The sequence below is a fragment of the Crassostrea angulata genome, chromosome 9 (assembly GCF_025612915.1).
Source record: "Crassostrea angulata isolate pt1a10 chromosome 9, ASM2561291v2, whole genome shotgun sequence".
In the NCBI taxonomy this organism is placed as follows: Eukaryota; Metazoa; Mollusca; class Bivalvia; order Ostreida; family Ostreidae; genus Magallana; species Magallana angulata.
In genome coordinates, this window is record NC_069119.1 from 24,023,674 (window position 1) to 24,045,523 (window position 21,850).

General features: G+C 33.9%; 1 protein-coding gene across 1 annotated transcript; it reads right to left on the minus strand.

The window, feature by feature from the left end:
• Positions 1–163: 163 nt before the first annotated feature.
• Positions 164–16,271, minus strand: LOC128164364 (melanopsin-like). Its single transcript, XM_052828159.1, has 3 exons — positions 15,458–16,271; positions 4,741–4,816; positions 164–4,020 (listed from the first exon to the last, which is right to left on the minus strand). Exons 1-3 carry the CDS (start codon positions 16,100–16,102, stop codon positions 3,680–3,682), a joined length of 1,062 nt encoding a protein of 353 aa, XP_052684119.1. The 5' UTR covers positions 16,103–16,271; the 3' UTR covers positions 164–3,679.
• Between the last annotated feature and the right edge of the window lie 5,579 nt (positions 16,272–21,850).

Consider the following 21,850-nt stretch of genomic DNA (forward strand, 5'->3'; position numbering starts at 1 on the left):
TATAATCAATGTATTTATTTTACACCCAAGAAACATCAAACAAACATATATTACATGAAGCATACCAAAATATACCAAGCTACATGTAGGATACAAAGAACGTTCATTACTACGACGTTTCATGTATTTCTTGGATTGAGTGAACATGGCAATTTTCAAATTTATACGCGACAAATGATCATACCAGTACAAAAAATTATAAGAATCCGGCGGCTTTAATTAAAGATTCTATTTTGTGGATCAAGACAACAACAAAAAATCACAAAAATTGGAATTCAACGAATATTGATGACATTACTTTTTGTGGATTAACTCAACAACAAAATCCACTAAAATTAAAAATAAACGAGTACAGATGAAACCAAAGATTTACATTTGATAAATTGAATGATAACAGTTAAGGTAAATTTATGTGATTGTTCATCAATGATTGTACATATATTTAAATACGTAAAAAAAAATATATACATTTTCATGTACGAGGGTTGTTAGAAAAGTTCGCGGACACGTTTTACGGGAAAATCACTGTGTACTTTGAAGGATAATTATGTTTAATAAAATGATTGATGAAAAAAAAATCATAAGTTTTTCAACAAATACAGCAATTTCTACTTGGTACGAATTAGATTAGTAAAGTATGCAAAAAAAATCATATGATTCCCATAAGTTTTTCAACATATACAGCAATTTTTACTTTGTAAGAATTAGATTAAAATTTTACGGAACATCATTTCATATTTCTACAAGGTCAGGTGACGTCAAACAACTGAAAGTAAACCTGTGACTCTTTTTCAAAGTAAACATCTTTCAGTTCCACACACTTTTCATATTATTTAACCCAGTTATAAAATGCACCTCCACACCGTTATTTGTCATAAGTTTTTGTAAAATGTCTTTTGGAGGATAACGTAGATCATTAAGCTACGAAAATCACAATCCACACAGTTTCGAATTTAGATGAAGAACAAGTTTAGCTTTTTTTAAAAAGCTTACCGTCTTTAGAACAAACCCTAAACAGCACTTAGTTATCAAAGACAGTTTAACTCTTTTTTATATAAATGTCACCTTCCTCTACATAGCATGGCGAGTTGATTTATAAAACATTTTTATGTCATGTGTCGTTTAAGCTTGCGTGTCTAAAATTGAGGACTGCGTACCCGAGCTTGTAAGTTGAGATCGACTATAGGGTGAAAGAGATCTAAGGTAGGGTCGTAGACTCGTATTATTTTGATAAAATCAAAGTTATACCACTGCATTTATCTGTCTAAGGTGCAAATAACTTTACCGATATTAGGCATACCGCATCAATTTTTTTTTTTTTTTTTTTTTCATTTTTGTATAAGTATTTGAATAAATTCAAAAGAAAAACAAACAATTTTTAAATAGATAAATTAAATATAGAATGTTACTTTCAACTAGTTGGACCTGAAAACCAAAGGCTGAATTTCATTCATAGCAATTTGTATTGCTTTTTCGTTTTCTCACTTTTTAAGATTTGAAATCTACGAGATTTGTGAAAAAGATCATCAGAAAATTATCTCCCTTGCGCCGAACAGTATTTCAACCAATGAAATAAATGTAAATTTTCAAATCATGTATTTTCAACCAATCACAAAGGAAAGGAAGTGCACAACCCGGAGACTGTAAATTATTTCAACTCTATATATCCAAGGAAGACGGTAAATATAGCAAAATCCTTAGGTGCAAGATCTGGGTTATATGACCCCCCCCCCCCCAAATATAGCTACATTTATAGCTAAACCTCAAAATACCAGTCCTTCCATCTTTAAACCTAGGGTTCGATTAATTTGTAAACCGTTGTCCCAGACATATGAGGGTAATCTCCGGCAGCATATAACAACCTTTTTGTTTCAATCGGAAATCTTTCTTGCTTGCACACAAAATTTAATGATGGCCCAGTGCTCCAAGATGTCTAACGTTTTTGACTCAATTTTCAAGCGTTGTTTGTCCATATTCAGCGATAAAACGGTAAGAAATTTTTCAATTTAATGAATTGAAATTTTACAAAATGACGTTAATAAGTTATTGCGATGTCATACAAAATATCAAGCAATTGTATGAGCTTAAACGGTACAATTTTCTAGTTAGGAAAAATGCGTACGGAATATAAAAAAAAAACTGACAAGCTCCGTGAAGCTTATCTTATCATAATAGTTAAGCTGTATATTTTTATAGTGCATTAGTGCATTAAAAAATAATATATTACATATCTGTTTGAAAATACGTCAATTTTAAATCTGAAAAGTTTCGCTGAAATCGCGCTAATAGTCCGCTCCGAAACTTTCCCGCGAACTTTTCTAACAACCCTCGTAATAATCAAATAGTATGTACATTTGCAAAAACTGAGCTTAACTAAATTTGATATTCATGAATGATTATCATTTACTATATTCGTTAATAATTATACACGTAATATAAAAATAGATATCAACATTTCTTGAAAGCCCTTTACAGTATGTTTGATTATCAAAATTTAATGCTGTAATTTATCAATATAAGTTCATTGATTTTCTTTGGTTACCGTTATTACCAGTACAAAGACAACAATATATTTAAGACTAAAAATCCATGCTAAGCTATTAAAGGTTATATAATTAATGAGGTGATTATTCAATTGTACGTGTTAATTGTATTTCTAACGCTATATGCTTAGAATCAAAAACGGAGGATCTAGAACTTATAAAAACCTACATGTAAATTGAAACATCGAAATTAAAGTGAAATGAAAACTATGAAAATTCTCTGTTTTTCCTGACAGGTTTGACAAATAACATAAATTCAAATTTTAATGACTAACTCCACCCTTTTCCTTACAAAAATACTTCGGATCTACATCTCTAAATGTCAAAAATACTGTTAAAGTTTTACATTACACTTGTGAGATTTAATAAGCAATTTACGGTGGAATGCAGCTTCTGCTAAATCAAGTAACGTACATCGTCAAACGTCAAACATTTATACATTTAGATAAATAAGCACATTCAGGATTGTGCTAAAATATTATATATCAAGCTGACCCGTTCCAAATACCATGCAAGCTAAACGTATTGTGTTCACAGTAATTAATTACTGTTGATTCCCAATTAAAACCATTTTAACAAGACCTTAAACTTTCAGTAGGATGTAACAATCTATTTCTTGCGTCAAAACAAGTTAAAATGATGCTAGTTTCAAGCGAAATATACACCGATTGCGTAGTTTTTGCTCAAAAGCCAGACAAATCGTGTTGATATCCATGCCTGAGTGGCCTACAAAAAATAGACAGGCCTACGTCACATTGCCGTTTGACTCAACAACCCAAAGTCCAAGCTCCTGTTAAAATGGTTCTAAACGCGAGGAATTAATATCCGCGTAAAATCACGATTTTCAGCCACGCCTCACATTTTAAAATCTCGTTTTCTTTTTCGGACAGATAAAAACTGAATGAAACTATGAGAAAAAATTGGCTTCCTAGCTTTATATTATCGTGATTTGATGCATAACTTTTGAATTGCGGAATTAAGTACTCGCGTAAAAAACGAATCTATAGTCGTCAAAAACAAGCACCAAACAACAAATTCACAGTGTTTTTCTTTTGTTCACCGTTCGCACAGAGGTACTTTCGTCGAGGATGTATCCCCCATGGGGTGCGATTCATGTTGTTCCGTGGGGGCGAATCTCAAAATGTCCGAGCTTTTTTAAGATCGGCAACAGTTTTCTGCTTTTCGTGTTCGCACAAGGGTACATTCGTGGATGATGTATCCCCCATTTGGTGCCATTCGTGTTGTTCTGTACGATGACTTTCAAAAATTCCGAGCTTTTTGAAGATCGGCAACAGCTTTTCGCACTCCTTGTTAAATCTTCTGTCTCTCACGAAGTATATGTATGGGTTCCATAATGGGGCAGTCTTGGCTAGAACCACAGGGACTGATGATAGGGCAAGATGCATTGTGCTATTTTTAGTGATGATGACATACATCGCCAATGCCGCATATGGACTCCAGGATAACAGGAATGCAACTGTCAAATTTATTTTGAAATAATTCATGATTATTCTAGATACATACGACTAAGTATCCGAATTTTCAAATATACAGAATTTGATTGTTAAACATTTTACTTTTGAAAAAAAAAACAGGTACACGTACGGAAGGGGCGTGAATTGTTTTTAACGGACCAAGAGTATTTTTAAAATGGATATACTGGTCATAGCTCTATATAAGAATAAAAAGTCATTTTTAAAAATTATAACTAATTCATTACAGGTACACTTCAGAAAGTTCCAAATGTAACTTTATAAACGAATATGGTGCTTCATGCCCAAGACTTGAATACATTCGTTTAGATTCTATAAAATACGGTTGAGTCATTGATATTTGATGGAACAATATGTGTGAATGTTTTAAGTTTTCACAAATTGATATCATTTTGAAACCCAGTCTTTATCTATAAATGACAATGAATGAAAATTGGCCCTCACAAATATAAATGACGTCACTATATACTAGTTATCATTAATTACACGTGATTAGTGCTAAAATCTGTGTCAACCTTTTATTTAAAACCTGAATCCTTTTAAACTGAAGCCCTTCCTTTCCCCAGTCCTTCACTACTGCGGAACCTCGAATCTTTTCATTGGGTGAGAATACTGAGAGAAAGCACTAATTAATGCCCAATATACAATAGATCTACATGTTTTATGACTTTCATGAAGTTGTATAACATCCATCTTTTACTCACCTATCATGAGCAAAATGGTGACTGTGACATGGTTTTCGTATCCATCAGTCTTTTTGTGTATTCGTTTTCTTTTTATCTGAAAAAAATCAAACCTGGTTGGTTCAATATTCTGTTATATCTATTGAAACTGTTTGCTTTTCTTTTATTATATTTCTTTAAATACAAAAATGTAAAAAAAAAAAAATTGATGTGGTATGTCTAATATCGGTAAAGTTGTTTGCACCTTAGATCTGTAAAACTACATGTAATATTTATTAAACAAAATGCTGAATGCAGCGATATAACTTTGATTTTATCAAAATAATACGAGTCTACGACCCTTCTAAAGACCTCTTTTACCCTACTATAGTCGATATCAACTAAGAAGCTCGGGTACGCATTTCTCAATTTTAGACACATAATGACATAAAATGTTCCACACGCCATGGTATGTAGAGGAAGGTGACATTTATATAAAAAAGAATTCAATTGTCTTTGATAACTAACTGCTGTTTCGGGTTCGCTCTTAAGACGGTAAGCTTTTTTTAAAAAGCTAAACTTGTAATATGGAAGGTTTGGTGGTTCAACTTCGTCTTCATCATCATGAAACATACAACTTGAGATATAGTTCGTTCATCAAGTGGCAAGGAACAAAATTGATTGCACTTGTTCAACCATTGATTTGACTTCCAATCAAAGTTTGTTGGACTCTTTTTTGCAAGGAGGTACAAAATTGCTATATGATACCATGGGCATGACCTCTTTGTATATCTTTAATGGCACTGCACGAGGCCTTAATGTTTTCTAATCTTAATGCAACATAAAAGACAAAGATCACGTATTATCGAAGCTTTGGTCGATGAAAACACAGAAAGACTTTTTGGAAGTCACGTGCAGATCAATGTTCTTAAAAGGGTAAGTTCCTGTAATACTAAAATTCAAAGGCTAAGAACTAAAATACCAATTAACACATTTAACACAGGATAAATGTCCTAATTATTAAGTAAAAAAATCAGGGCAAATGAACAGTCACGAACTCACGTACTCGCATGCTTGCTCTCTCTCTCTCTCTCTCTCTCTCTCTCTCTCTCTCTCTCTCTCTCTCTCTCTCTCTCTCTCTTAACTGCAATAAACAATAATTCATCTGCAAAATGTATTGACATAGGTGATATATGAAATATTTCAGCATTGTCTCTGGTTAGGTTGTTTTTTGAGTATAAGAATGAATTGATGCAATACTACATTTTTGGTGAATGATAATTTAAAAATTGTATTACTGTAGAGTCCAAAGGTTTGTGGATGGGGGGGGGGGGGATTCGTCCCCTTGAATTATAAATGACCCTTAACACTTTAAATAGAGGCTTCATTCGGCGTTCTGAGTGTGTTTATTGTATTATTATAAACGATAAAAAGGTCGCTTTTGTCCATACAAACGCCAATCGGTAAATATAGCTATATACCCTACTCAGATAATGTACTTGTATAAAGGCCTTGTTTTCTCTCTATTACTTTCCCAAGGTCGCATATAACTAAAAAACTGTTGAATAGAATTATATACCGCCATAAATCATAAGAGTTCATATATTCAACAATCTGAGATTCGCAAGAGCAAGAGATTTTTGGAAAGTTAGGCATATACCTGTATTGCATGTTTGTAAATTTCAAAGTTTGATACACGCTTAAAATATACTAGAACTTAACTGTTTAAAACTTTTACTTGACCCCCACCCCTTGATTTACTTGTCAAATAACCCTAAAATAGCTAAACATCATAGAAAAGAAACAAGAAATTGATGGGGAAGGGTTGTAAGGACAGATCAATTTATCCAAAAAAAATTATGCTATAAACGCGAAGAATTCATATCAGCGTAACATCGTGAGAAACACCCTTTGCGGCTTTAAAATTTTTTTGACAATTGAAAAATTATTATATTGAATGATATTATGGCAAAATTTTGGCTTTTTGGATCTAAAAATCTCCCAATATGATACAAGACGGCGAAATTGCGGATTTAAGTACTTGGGTAAAAAGAGGAATCTCCAGTAAACATGGGGGGATGGTTTTGAGCGAGTATATAATATTCGGAGAAAATAATCATAAATGGGACAATGATGGGTTTTTTTCTATATGTCAAATCAGTTCATGTGCACCCAATAAAATATTTTTTAAAAGTTGCTCTCACTTTGCTCTCCAAGTGAAAAGATGCTGCGCATTTATGAATCTATACGAGACATTCTGTGAAGAAAGTCATAATTATATTGGGTCGCTACTGCGCAGTTTGTAGCTAGACAAGATACTTCATCTCTTAGAAAACGCTAATCCATTGTTGTTACTTACATTTACGTGTACAATCATTATCGGACGGCTAACTTTGTCGTAAACCTGATTGCTTTGCTTAAGCATCTACATCAGCAAAATTATAGGGCTCTCCTTCACACTCAGTGAGCATTTATCATCAAGTCCGTCTAATTGAGAGAGAGAGAGAGAGAGAGCGAGAGAGAGAGAGAGAGAGAGAGAGAGAGAGAGAGAGAGAGAGACAGACAGACAGACAGACAGAGAGCTCAGGAGAGACAGAGAGCTCAGGTGAGACAGAGAAAAAGAGAGAGAGAAAAAGACGGAGAGAGAGACAGACAGACAGAGAGAGAGAAACAAAGACAGACAGAGACACAAAGAAAAAGAGAGAGAGATGAAGTGAGAGAGAGAAAGACGGGCAGAGAGAGAGATGAAGTGAAAGAGAGAGAGAGAGAGTAAATGAAACATGACTGCATTTTTTTGTTAAATACCGTGACCACTTATCATCACAGTTTTACATGTAGTTAGAACAGCATAATTGATAACTAACAACAATAAAAATATTGGCCGACTCACCTGCTGATCGAGGCCTCATTCTATGAAAATCAGAAAAATATTTAATTGATGAAATGATACTTTTTTTTCTTATACGATTTAAAGGGGTCAACATATTAACCTTTACCATTTACCTTAAAAGGACTTAGACACGATTTGACTTAAATTTTTCAAATTTTCTAATGTTAATAATGATAAATGTAGAGGTTTATAATGTTATGTCAAAATTTGAAAGTCAAATATAAAGTTTTAGGCAAGATACAGAGTTCATAATTCTTTGTTTTGTAAACAAAGCCAAAATATTGTCATTTTTTACATATGTGTTGTATTGGTGTAAATTTCAATTAAATGTAATTTTTTTGCTGATACTAGTATTAATGAAGATATCGAGTTAGTTTAAATTGTTTTTTGCATGTCATTTTGTTTAAGAAACGGCAATTCTCTACATTTCATTTTTTGTAAACAACTATAAGACTCGAGCTTTGTTTACATAACAATCCATTCTTACCTTTGTATCTCTCTTGTAACTTGACTTTAACATTCAATATTTTGGTCAATCATTTAAAATGCACAAATGCACATTTTATACATAAAGAATAAAAATAAAATTTTTGATCTCGAATCGTGTCCAAGTCTCTTTAACACTGAACAATCTATTTATTCAATCATAAACTGTAATTTTGTGAAGAAAATCTAACTATTTAAACTTTCAAATTTGGAAATTTCCTTTATATTTTTAGATATATCTATATACAATGGATGGTCATCATCAAGCTCTGTTAAAGAATTGTGCGTGGTATGCTTAAATTTACTGCCTGTTGGATGGTGTAGCTTTAAAATCATGCAATACCAAGTCTAGTTAAATCAAGATGTTGTCAGAAAACACCCTACAAATAACTCAGAAAAGGAATTGGAAGATGGCAGAATGTAATTTCAGATATTGGATTATCTGCTGCACAAACAAGATTTACGGGGAGATAGAAAATTGCCGTCAGCTTGATACAATAAACGATCTTAATATTTCGTTATTTTCTGAAAAAATTACGCAAGTGAAAAAAGGGTACATTCAAGAACTAGTAAGTCTTGACAGATTGCGATTTTACATTTTTTTTAGTGAGGCTTTGTTATAATTAGGTGAATCAAAATACATGGGCACTTACATATACGTAAAATAATTGCTGTTTTACTGTAAAAAAAAAAAAAAAAATTGATGAAAATGTGTATTACAACTAGCAAAATGAGTATGTTTCAACAAAATTTAATATTCATGTTAAAATTGATGTGTTTTCTTACTAGGTGTACTTTTACGTAAGTCAGTTTGTTTGTTTAGCTTGCGTACAAAAATAGCTACCCAAATTATTCATGTGCTAATCTGTGACCAGCTCGTTACATGTAATTCATCCAGTCTTGAAGCTGAGAAGAAATAAAAACTATTTGCTCTACCCTTTTTGCCATTTATCACATAGTAACGATCATATTTTGTACAATCAGTTATTTGTTATTTTTGAAATCTCGTATACTTTGCTTTGTACTTTGCTTCTAATTTTAATTATAAATAATTAGTATGAAAAGAATGGCAATGAACAGTAATTCGTCTTTGTTCGCTGGGAACGTCCCTTTTAATTGCACAGCTCGTTAATTCTGATTAAAAGGATATAGATTTTGATTACACCTTACAGTCATTAATTAATTGGGAGACTGAAGTGGTAGGTGGGGGGGGGGGGGGGGGTAGTCTATTGGCAAACCGGCGATTGTGTCTCAGTATATTTCTCTCGTAAAAGATAAGGCCTTTTTAAGAGAGCCCATAATTTACGGAAAGCAAATAGTATAGCAGTTTTTCCGAGAACTGAATGCCACACTCTCATTGGTATAAACATGTCTCGTGACTGCCGGATACATGTACATGCACTGGCGTCGAAGCAAATTGAAAGTGTGTGTGTGTGTGGGGGGGGGGGGGGGGTGCTAGACAAATCGTCAGAAATATTGAGAGAAAAAAAACCTATTTCCCAAAATCATGAAAATCCTAAATCCGTCGTGGGGGGGGGGGGGGGGGGGGGGGGTGGGGGGGGTGTGAACCTATACTTCCAAAACAAAAAATCTTTCGGCCATAACATTTTCTTTCCACAAATCATGAAAATCCTAATACGTGGGGGGGATGGAGGGGGAGAGTATACCTATAGTTCCAATAAAAAAAAATCTTACCTACCAATTTTTCTTTGTTTTCAAAAATAACGAAATTCCTAATTCGGGGGGGGGGGGGGGGGGGGGGGGGGGGGGGGCTAGTATGCCTTTGACTCCAACTTCTCAACTTTTAAACGTACATTTACGGAACAATTATGTTTCTTGAGAAAAAAAAGTGGGGATGCTGAACCCTCTATTCTGCTATGTGCCTAATGGTTAGGTCTAACTTAGCAAAAAAAGTGAAAAAAAAAACCAAAAACCTAGCACCCCACCCGCATCCCCACCCCCCCCCCCCGTTTCCGACGCCTATGACATGTATATTTCAAAGTCTGTCTGGTGAGAATTAATAATAGGCAAAACAACGTTTCATAACATTTAATATTATACAGAAACCGCATTTCAAAAGTTCTTCAAATATTTGTAGTAGTATTAGTTGCCATTTGAATCGACCTCGTATAATTGGGTCTACAGTGGGGTAAAATGGCAGCGTTAAGATTTGCTCTAAACTCTGCGGAAAAAATGGAGAAAAGTAAAATAAAATAGCAAAAAATATTGAAACTGAAAATCGGTTATGCAAGATTTACATACACAATTTCAAAGGTGAGACTGAGAGTTTTTAAAGAGTTTAACTTTCTTAAAATGGACGAGCTGAAGGCAACTTTAACATGAAACCTAATACGTTACGTGTAAGTGTAAATATACTAGAAGTAAATTAGACTGGAATGACGCTCTGTTGTTGGTTTGAAACGCGTCACTTGACTGTCGTCTACAATTCTGTAGACGGTGAACAGCAAAATGTAGACTGCAACATGGCAGACTCAATAATATATATATATATGATATATATATATATATATATATATATATATATATTATATATATATATATATATATATATATATATATATATATATATATATATATATTTTATTTGCATTTCTTCTTATTACATGTGTATCTGTATACATATACAACATACATGTACAATAGTAATTGGTACTTGACATAAGGCTTGTATATTCGGTCTTCCCATAAACTAGAGTTATCGTTACTGAAAGAGTTATCTTCCCCTCATAGCAGGTATGCATTACTTCCGGTTATTTGAAGATGAGTAAGCAGTGCGGGAGTTTACATATACGACGTCAATTAATAACGACTTTTCTTACAATTAAATTACCAAACAGAAAACATCAAAAGTTATCTAAAAAATTAAAATGAATGCAAAGAATGCGTTTGAATACAATGTATAACGTGATGTACATAGTTTTGCTTAATCGGCAAACATTGCGAGTGAATGACATTTACGATTCTTTTTTGGGGGTGACATTACTACTTTTGTGTGCTAACGGATGGATAGTGGTATTGTGGTTTCTCTGATAAAATGAACCCACCTGTTACACAGAAATAAAAGATGTTATAAATATTAGAGTGGGAGGAGTTGAAAATCACCTTTCTTCTTTAGAAATCAAATATAGAAATATATATTCCTAACGAACTGTTCCTATTTTTTTTCTTCTGAGGACAACGCAAAAAACAATATAGACCCAAGGGAAATTAAGTATGCATTTATATAATTCTGATTAAATTCAAAGATACATAAATATACGAGATACCCCTCCCTCTCTCTCCCCCCCCCCCTCCCGCTATTTTCACAGACTGGGATTTTGAAAATGTGTGAAGTGATTTTTTTAGTTTATTAATTGTTTTTCGTCTTGATTTTCGTTTGGTCGGTCTGCTCTTCTAACCCCCAGCACACTTTTTCAAAATACGATGTTTGCGCTAGCCTGTTGAGATGCATTCGTTCGAAATGCCATGCTCTCATGAAAAAAAAATATGTATGTACACGCAGTGGGTATTGGTATCTTACCAGGCACCGACGGTCATCAATTCAGGCAGCTGTAGTGTACCTGTCATGCAGGATGTTTAATCGATGACAATCATTTGAATTTCTCAACGAAATAGATTTGTTGTAGAAAATAGATACCGGTATTATAGGGGTAAGAGGAATGACAGCATTGAAAATAGAGCTCAGTGCTCTTAAACAGCATCTTTTAATTGCACAGTCGTCTTTCTATTTTGACAATTTACACCAATAACCGATTAAACAAGACAAAAAACGTTTGTTTCAACAATTTGTTTATAGTGGTTACATAGCGCTATACCTGCTCTAATGGAGAGATAACTCGTGTTACGAACGATAACTCCAGGTTATGAAAATCCCGAATAACTATTTCCGAAAATTTGTAGGGTTGGTATAGCCAACAGAAAGCTCGGCTTCGCTTCATCATCTACTGTCTTTAACAACTCGACGCATTTCACTAGATAGTCAGTTATACCGACAAAATAAATACATGTATTATCATTAAGCAGATAAGGCTCGTGTGATGTTTTTGTTTACATTGTTTATATATTCATTGATTTAACTATTAAATGAGAATGATAGTGATCATTTTTTGCCATATCAAAGTGTCAAGTTTCAGGATACACAGGAAGGAAGACCTTCATTAAAAGAGGTGAAAGTGAAGAAAGCAAAAAAGATTCATGAGATGGACCAAGAGACCGTCATGGAGGCACCGGAGGGAGATGATGAAACAGGAGAGTCGAATCAGGAGGTATTAGATGTAGATGAACCCAGTAATTTATCCAAACCAGAGCTTCAAGTCATGGAGGAGCCAAAGTTTGCAGACTTCCGCCTTACTACGGCTCAGCATGCAAGAGCAACAATTCTTTGTGTAGAGTGCAGAAAACCAAGAGTATTAAACTCCAAGCATGTGTTAACAGAAAGACAGAAGGTTTCTCTAGTAATCATACTCAGCGAATTTGATTACACTTGTGGTGCCCCCATCACGCCGCCACACCATTTATTGCATGGAGTTGTGATGACGAGATCTCAAATGTCATGTGCATCCACTGTTGAAGTAACATACTACAGTGGAGACATTGGTAGAAAAGACACATGTTGCCATTGTGAAACAGAGGGAGGCTAAAATCACAAGATTATAAAAAAAACAATATAAAACTTTTCTTCCTCTGTGCAATGACTGCTATACTCTGGGAAAATTGCCAGTTGTAAGCCGCCCTTTTGGCAGAAAAAAAATAAACTCATCTTTTCCAACTTGTTTATTGTTGTTGAAGTGAAATAAAAAATAAAATGTTTAAAAAAAATAAAATGTTTTCCCTACCTACTTACCCTATTTTTTTTCAAGCTGGAATAGGAAACACACTATTAATTTATTTTGGCCTAAAATAAATATTTTTACATTTTACCAAATATATATTCTGTATTATGGAGGTTCTCATGTTTGTATCAAGTCAACTCATTTTATTTAAGAATGAGGTTCTCTTGTTCGTAGAAAATCATTTTATTTCATCTTAGATATACCGTATGATTATCTCGACAGAATGAGTGTACATTTTTTGTACACAAACACAAAACACGAGATGTGTTTACATAACAAAGAATTCAAAACTCAGATTCTCGCTTGACATTCAAATGTTGATCAAACATTAGTTTTGTCCGTAATCATTGTAAACGGATTGAATAAAGCTTGATCTTTTAAGCTAAAATTGAGACAATGCCCCTGTAAAAAATGTACATAATGCATGTGTATCAAAGTTTAAGTTTTATTGATAAACAACACCTATATCTAGCAACCGCCATAATTGTTCAAAAAGGCTTAACAAATATATAGATAATATACCGGTATGTGCTATATATTTAGTTATCCTCAAAATGTTAAGCCGTCCACAAATCAGGTATTGCATTAAGAAAACCACGCTGTGATTAATTTTTTTAGTCCCATTCCTTTTCCAAATAAAGTGAACCATTATATCTACAATTAGAACCATTTTAACAAGAGCTTGGACTTTGGGTAGTTGTGTCAAACAGCAATGTGATGTAGGCCTGTCTATTTTACTGCTAGCCACTCAGACATGGCTCTTTGAAATCAACAAGATTTGTCTGGCTTTTGAGCTAAGGCTACGCAATTCGCAATGTATATTTAGCTTGAAACCGCGTCATTTTTAACTTGTTTTGACGCAGGAAATAGATAGCTAAATGTACATAACTACGTCCAACCGAAAGTCCAAGGTATTGTTAAAATGGTTCATGTTATCATATTATAAAATCTTCAGATAGAATAGAATAATAGTAAACCTGTGAGACGATTGTCTTTCGGAAATAAAGAAATCGAACTTGCTTAATCGAGCGTTGCTTGTTTTAAAATATCTAGCAATCATATCTATTTTAGTATTCATAATTCAAGATTAACAACTGTTTGAAATTTTTGAAATGTCATTGAAAGGAATAATGTACCTAAATATCTTACTAATTCTGTGTTTTTCCTGTTTGTGACCCAAAACAATTTTCGCCTACGAATTGTTTTATATTTCAAACCATGAGAGACCAATTAGATTGCTTCCTAATGATACATATCATAGAAGCCAAAATCAATATGCGTATCGCTAATCATTAATTGTTAACGCGCCATTGCCGGTTTTATGCGGCCATAAATTGGGAAAGCATGTAACCAGTGTTAACTTCATTTGATGTCAAGCTGCCGCTACTTAAAAAAAATACTTTTATTGGCTAGTAAAAGCAGGAGACAGGAAAGTTAAACATCCTTAGAAACATTGAGAAAGATTTCTCCGCCACACGTAGGTTAACTGGAAATAAATAATACCGCATGCGGTACTGTTTTGCCGAAAAGACATTCTGAGAATGAATAGTGTTCTGTGAAATTCTGTCAACCTACGAATAAAACACACTAGATTCGTTTTCTAGGAATTCGAATAAGTACACATATGACATATATATTTCTGTCTAATCTATATTGGCTTCGATGTGTGTATTGGCAATATTTAGACAATCGCTCGTTTTTAAGATGATTTTTTCTTCGACATCTGCTCACAAGCCGTGAACAAGTGCCCGATAAGTGAACAGAATGAATGTTTTTTAGAAATACTACATCAATATTTATTGTTGTGACTGCAGGGGATTTCTCTCGTTGTGATTATGTTATCATTTTTCACCCGCGGTATCGACCCCCGAGTTATCTCGAACTCTGAGATTTCTCGCACACAACCACTTGGAGGTTAAGGGTAAAAAAAAATAAATGCGCCCTGTTCCCTGACATATTGTTATTCTGGGCAGATCATTCAGAGTTCAGTATCGATAATGTAATTATGCTCAGGTATGAGTTATGGCGACACGGCGGCTGGCGTAAGATGTTTAATGTTTATTTTTTGAGTGAAGATTAATAAGTGTCATGAGAGAAATCAAAGACGTCGGTGACATTATACTCTTGTCCCAGCGGGGTAATGAATGACGGGAAATGTGAAACTTCCATTATTTGAGGTAGATTTGGGATTAGACGAAGTTCAATAAAAAAAAAATAACACACGAATACTTGTCAAAGCAATTGTTACAAAACAAGATTTGATAGGTAGAATTGTTGTACAACCCCCATCTATCTCTCTCTCTCTCTCTCTCTCTCTCTCTCTCTCTCTCTCTCTCTCTGATATACTTAACTCATGCATTTTTAATAACCATATTATTTGAGCTCTTTGGCGGGTTTAACTGTTCAATTACAGCAACTTCCCTTCAGGGGAGCTTCTTGAATTTTTGATATAGAATTGGTCATGGCAGTTGCAATTTAGTTAGAATTGTATTAATAACACAGTCAATTAAATATTATAATATATTCTTACCTTTAGATAAATCATGAAGTACGAAAAAGTGATAATGCTTAGCGGCACAAAAAAGCACAAAACGAAAATCGTCAAATTGTAACTAACATCTCGGGGTTCGGTTCCTGCCCAATTTGGACCACATGACGTCCCGATGGGTTCCACCACGGGTCGACTCCAACCAAAGAGAGGTGCCAGTGAGAAAATGAAAGCGTATAAATAGCACATGATGACAACGATTTTGGCGACAAGGGTGTCAATGGAACAGTTGTTCACGACATAACGATATCGGGTGAAGGCGATGCTAGCGAGCAACGTGATTTGCGACAAGCCCAAAAAAGTCATCAAGGTCCCGTAAACCAAGCAGCCAACCCGTCCCAGGATCCAGCGCGTGAAGAAACAGGAAGTGATGAACATTGGCATCCCCAAGGTGCTCATTAGGAAATCCCCGAGACATAGGGCGGACACCAAGAAGTAATTTGGGGTTCGTAGGTTCCTGGTCCTTATAAAAACATACATCACACCGCCGTTTCCGAGGGTAGATATGAGCATTATCAAAACAAATGCTACCCCGATCGCGTAGTGCATAGCATCCGCTAGCTTCTCATGTTCCCTAGCAATCGTCCAAAATTTTGAGGAATTAGTTCCATTCATTACGACGATCATATTAATTTTTCTTTACAATCGTAAATCTGTTCGCTGTATATTTAACAGGAAACCGAAGAAACACAAGTAACGTACATCATCTTTCCTGTATAATAATGGAACGAGATGCTCTATGCACAACTTTATATACTTATGAAGGTTTGTGGTCTTTCTGCACTATATAGAGTACCTATCGATCAACGGGAACGATCTCGTAGGCGCTTGTTTCTCTGCATTTATGTGTTAACCCGTGAAGCTTTAGCGCGGGTAACGGAAGGCTGTAATTTGTCACATCCATATATCGTATTAATTAACATGTCCATTGGTGTCGTTTTTGATTGGCGCGCATATACGTGTATATTAAAATAAATTGCAACGAGGAATGGGAGTTTTAAATAAGGTGTAATTCCTCTATCATAATTTATATTTTACGCCTTTATTCTTCAGACAATACCCCCTTGAAAAAAAAAAAAACCTTAATTCGCTCAGCTACAGTCACGTGCACGAATATTTCGAGATACTTGATCTCTATAATCCTATATAATTTCTAATTTTGACTTATTTGATTATTTTTTTCTATGTAATAGTTTAACAATGAAACACGTGAACCTTCCTGATGCAATATTTCTCGCAGAATTCCTTACAGTGTATGATAAGCATGATAGTATATTATACGCCTTTAATCTACAGACAATACCCCCCCCCCCCTGAAAAATGACCCTAATCCGCTCACATGCACGTACATATATATTTCACATCCAAGATATACCTGATTCTATGTCTCTCTTTACCTAGATTATTTCTAATTTAGAACTTGATTATATTTTTTCTTTGTTATGGTTTAACAATGTAATACCATCCTGATGCAATATATCTAGCGGAATTTGTCATTCTTAGAGAAAAGCATGATAGTAAGAATGATTTAGTGATGAAATAAGGATTAATCTTAACAAGAAACCGGACTAGAGAGGCTAAAACTAGAGAATTTGCATATCCTGGAGCTGAGTTCATATATGAAATCAGCTTAAAATGCACGCATACATGTATGCTCTCTCTCTCTCTCTCTCTCTCTCTCTCTCTCTCTCTCTCTCTCTCTCTCTCTCTCTCTCTCTCTCTCTCTCTCTCTCTCTCTCTCTCTCTCTCTCTCTTGGGTGTCAAAGATACATCATCCAAATTATCACAACCAAATAAAATTTTAATAGAGGAGAGAAATGCTATTAAAAATTCTAAACATTCAAGTAAAATATTATCTGTAATTGAATATGTTTGGGAGGTGGATTAACACTAGTATACTCTATAAGTATTATTCTTGAACAAAATGAGAGAAGATATATTCTAGAAATCGGTTGGCGGAATTTGTTTGCTTTGAACATATTTTATTGCATAAACATATACAAATGGTTCGAACACAAGTTCTTACAACTTACGAGATTCTTACCAAGTATAACAATTTACAACTGTACAGTAGTTTAGAATGAAAAGTACATAGAAATGGATATAACTAATAAAGTTAGGTTATTGAACAAATGTACATGTAAAATAGTTCTGTTTGAATTTGTTCTAGGCAGTAAAATTGAAATTACGAGAATCTGCCACAATCTGTTATAAATCTTTGAACAGCTAAAAAAAATATGTTGGTTTAAATTGACACTCAGAGATTCATCTCCCCATAAAAGTAAATGACAATTAATAATATTAATTTGATTTAAGTTCAAGAGGTTTGAAAACAATTGGTCAAGGTCCAGATATGTCTGCGTTGAACATTCGGAAGGATTTCTTTGCAGTATGGTTTTGTTGGTGATGGTTTTATTTTTGTTTTATCAGTAAAGTCTGAATTCTCAAAGGTTATATGCCCACGTTCAGTGTCCACTTGAATTATCATTTGTTTCAGTCCGTAGTGGGCAGTGGGCGTGCCAAATTATACTAGTATCCAAATCGACCATTGCCGTCGAATTAAATACAATTCTTTGGGTCTTTTTTTTAACTGAACACTGCCAATATATTAAGATTATCATATAATCAGATCAACTTAGTTTTAATATATAAAAAAATCATTTCCCCCCTCAATTTTAAAATTAAATGACATGGTATCATATTTGCTTATAAAAAAGAGGCCCATGGGCCATATCGCCCATCTGAGTATCAAAAGCCATTGTGATACATGTAATAAATCAGTTTTTAGGAGTCATCGATTACGAAATATCAGAACAATGTATTTAAAATATATCCTGTGTAAAAAAAAAGATTTTCAAAATTATATCCCAATATTCTTATGTTAACGATCTCCGATCCTCAGCAATGTCCGATAACTAAGTTATCCAGAATTTTTCATTCATACCATAAATATGCCTTTAACATAGACATATTTAAATAGTCTTCTAAATAAATGTTAATAGTTCGCACATTTATTCAATGAAATACTTTACTTGGTGGGTTCACGGAGATTTATAGCCTGTAACTATCTTAGGTAAAAGGGTTCGATGCACCTGTATAAACATTTTTTTTAAATTTGATCTCAGCTTGTATATTTATTCCATTATTCATTTGGGGCAAACATATAATAACTGTGTCAAATGCATGGATACCATCAACAAATTTCATTTTATTTTATTCCATTTAAAAAGTTTAAAGGATCATTTTATGATGAAAAAAATACGTTGAGGCTGATGTTTGGAGAACCCTATACAAGAAGCCCTTTTGTAACTTGAAAATTTCATAGGCTTATCACATATCAAGCATTGCAGTTCTCAAGGAGACCTTAAAAGGGCATGGTCACGATTTGGGTCAAAAATTATTTTTTTGATTTTAATGTTTACAATGCTTCAGTAAGGTATTTGTAATAGGCAATCAAAATTTGAGTCTCATTTGTTGAGTTATAAGCGAGTTACAAAGATCACAAATCTTCGCTTTGACTTTGAAGTAAAAATACCAGTTTTAGACCTAAAATAAATGTTAATCATTAGGGTCTGTTTATTTATGCTTAAAACGAATAAGAAGATAGATAAATAAGCTTGAAAAAGATTTTTTACTGGTATATTGAACCTATGTAAACAAAAACAGGACACGAGCCTTGTTTACATGACGACGAATTATGAGCCCATGCTTAAAACTCATCGACTGGCACCCAAATTTGATTTGATTATTAGAAATTCATTCCTAGAGCATTGAATATAATAAAAACAGAGAAATAAAATTTGACCGAAATCGTGAACTGTTCAGATAATTAACCAGCATACCTACATCAGACTTTGCATACATTGGGTAAGCCAAGATTTGTACTGTCCAGGGGTCAAAGACTATTAATATAATTGAGAATCATATTTAGGTCTCACCCGAATCCGGGGATCTAAATTTGAACTAACTACATTCTACTCTACATGAGGATGTCTCCACACAAGACACAGTCCTTCTGGGCATTTGGGTTATGAAAAGATTTCGAAAGGTTTTTCTCTATTGATGTATTCCCATGTATTGTAAACACTTAACAAAGACTGTTGTCACACCTTACCGGCGGGGTTGATTATTTGAACAAACATGCATCCAATTGGCATGCTACATGAGTAAGAATCTATTCAAGTTTTAGCATTTCTTGTAAATTGGTTTTTGAGAAGAATTGAGAGCGTGACCTCTGATTTAAGAAACTACGTAGTTCCCTTCACCAAAAAAAAAATACTTTGTGTTAAGTTTGGTTGAAATTGACCCAGTGGTTCAGGGGAGGAAGTTGAAAAATGTAAAAAGTTTACAGACGGACTGGGTGACGAACCACATATAAAATGCTATCAGAAAAACCCACTTGAGCTTTCAGCTCAGGTCGGCTAAAAAAGAGATAGAATCCTTTTTTTAATACATTAAAGATTTTTTTTTAGAAATACCCGAGAAGTTTTTATTGCTTTTATACATAGATTGAGTTTGATAAATTTGTCTCAGTAATTTTTTTCTTGTAACCACCTTTGGTAATCACGCCACCCCAATAAAAGTAGTGAATATTGCCGAAATAGACGAAAAAACTGTTATATTGTTTTAAATTATTACATGTATATCGTATTATTATTGCATAAACAACAAATCTATTGTCTTGCCGCGGGCATAGAATTGAATCAGATAAAATTGAACCCAAGTTAAAAATAGTTAAAATAGTAAAAGATCATTCATTTGACTTAATTAGATTTACATGCAATCTGAATTCATCATTTGTCGACAAAAACACCAAAAGGAATATGCTGGATAGTCAACAAACTAACCATCAGATCTTAGAGTATATTGTTATACTTTCATGTTAAATACTGAAATCTGATTGGTTAAGACGCAGTTAATAATATTTACTATTACCCTCAGCGTTAGCAACGCACTTGGCAACGGGTAACATTAAAAAATGTTACATGCGCGAAAATTATGCGCGTACGGTTCGCTGTAGAATTCACGTTATTCCTATATAAAAGCAGTAAAATTTTCTTAAAAATTTTAAAAAAGACATTCAGTATAACAAAATAAATGGTGCCTGTTTGGGAGGATAACAGTTGAAATTGATACCCCTCGAAAACCATTGTCAACCTCCGCTTCGCGTCGGTTGACAATGGTTTTCTCGGGGTGTCAATTTCAACTGTTACCCTCCCAAACAGGCACTATTTATATAATATATTCTTGTTTACTATTGTTTGAAAAAGAAAAAAATCTAAATATTTTAGCTTTTATATTTAGGTATTTTGAAATAATTTCCTATATTTTTATATATTTACACTTGCAAATGTTTTCCCTCATATAAAACTGTTTGTGCAATCCGCTGTTATTCCTGCATAACATCATTATGGGTCAAGAGGTCAAAGTAGCGCATGAATAATCTAGGTCACTATTTTTACTATGTGCAAAAACTAACCGACTTGTTGTACTGAAACACACTTATTTAGATATCGTAATAAAAAAACATAATTTAGGCATAAAAAAAAATAAACGTATCTGTATTTTGTTAAGCGACAGGTTTATATTATTATTATTATTAACACGTCAGGCCTGTAAACAGATCGATGTTTATGGATCGACATCGTAACGAGGCGTTCTTGAAAATTACAATCGCAGTTTGTCAAAGGAGTAAATTCAGTTAAAAAAATCATTTCTGACTTTATTAAAAGCCTCGAGCAAAATCGAAAACGCAATATCACAGACCTCTAGTGTTTAGTCCATTCACGAATCACGGTCAAATTTAATTCCTTGTGCTTCTCCGTCTGTTTTGTTCCGTAAAAAAGAACTTAAAAGTTAAAAAGCTTTCCTCTATAATGTCGGAGGAAATCATTATGCTCTTGAATCTGATTGATTCTGTGATAGAGTTTCCCCTGAAAATGCCTAAGTAGACTCTAACTTGGCGTAGTATATAACTTCAATTTCACTCCTCCTTTCCTTATTTTCATATCAAATTTTTACATACTCCCAAAAAAGTGGGGGGGGGGGGGGGGGCAACTCCATGATAATTCAATTTTTTATATGTAAATTTTTAAAAATTTGTTGCTGCGAGAAAAAGTTGGGGGGGGAGGGGGCAGCCCCCCCCCCCCGGCCCCCCTGATGCTACGTGCCTGGTCTTGTCAAAATAGTGTCATATTTATTTATCACGATAATCAAATGCTAGCAACATTGTTGCACTATTTTTTGTTACGTCATCTTATTGAAGCCGCTTTCTAGGTCACCACAAAAGAGAAAGTATGGAGCATAGTTATTGTCATAATTTGCAACAAATGTAAATATAAGAAATAAGGTATCATTTTTGGATGTGTATCGGGA

Coding starts and splice junctions, on each gene's coding strand:
- LOC128164364 (XM_052828159.1), bottom strand. CDS start 16,102: ATGATCGTCGTAATGAATGGAACTAATTCCTCAAAATTTTGGACGATT. Junction 4,817..15,457: donor ACTTCATGATTTATCTAAAG/GTAAGAATATAT, acceptor GATTTTTTTCAG/ATAAAAAGAAAACGAATACA. Junction 4,021..4,740: donor CACCATTTTGCTCATGATAG/GTGAGTAAAAGA, acceptor TAAATTTGACAG/TTGCATTCCTGTTATCCTGG.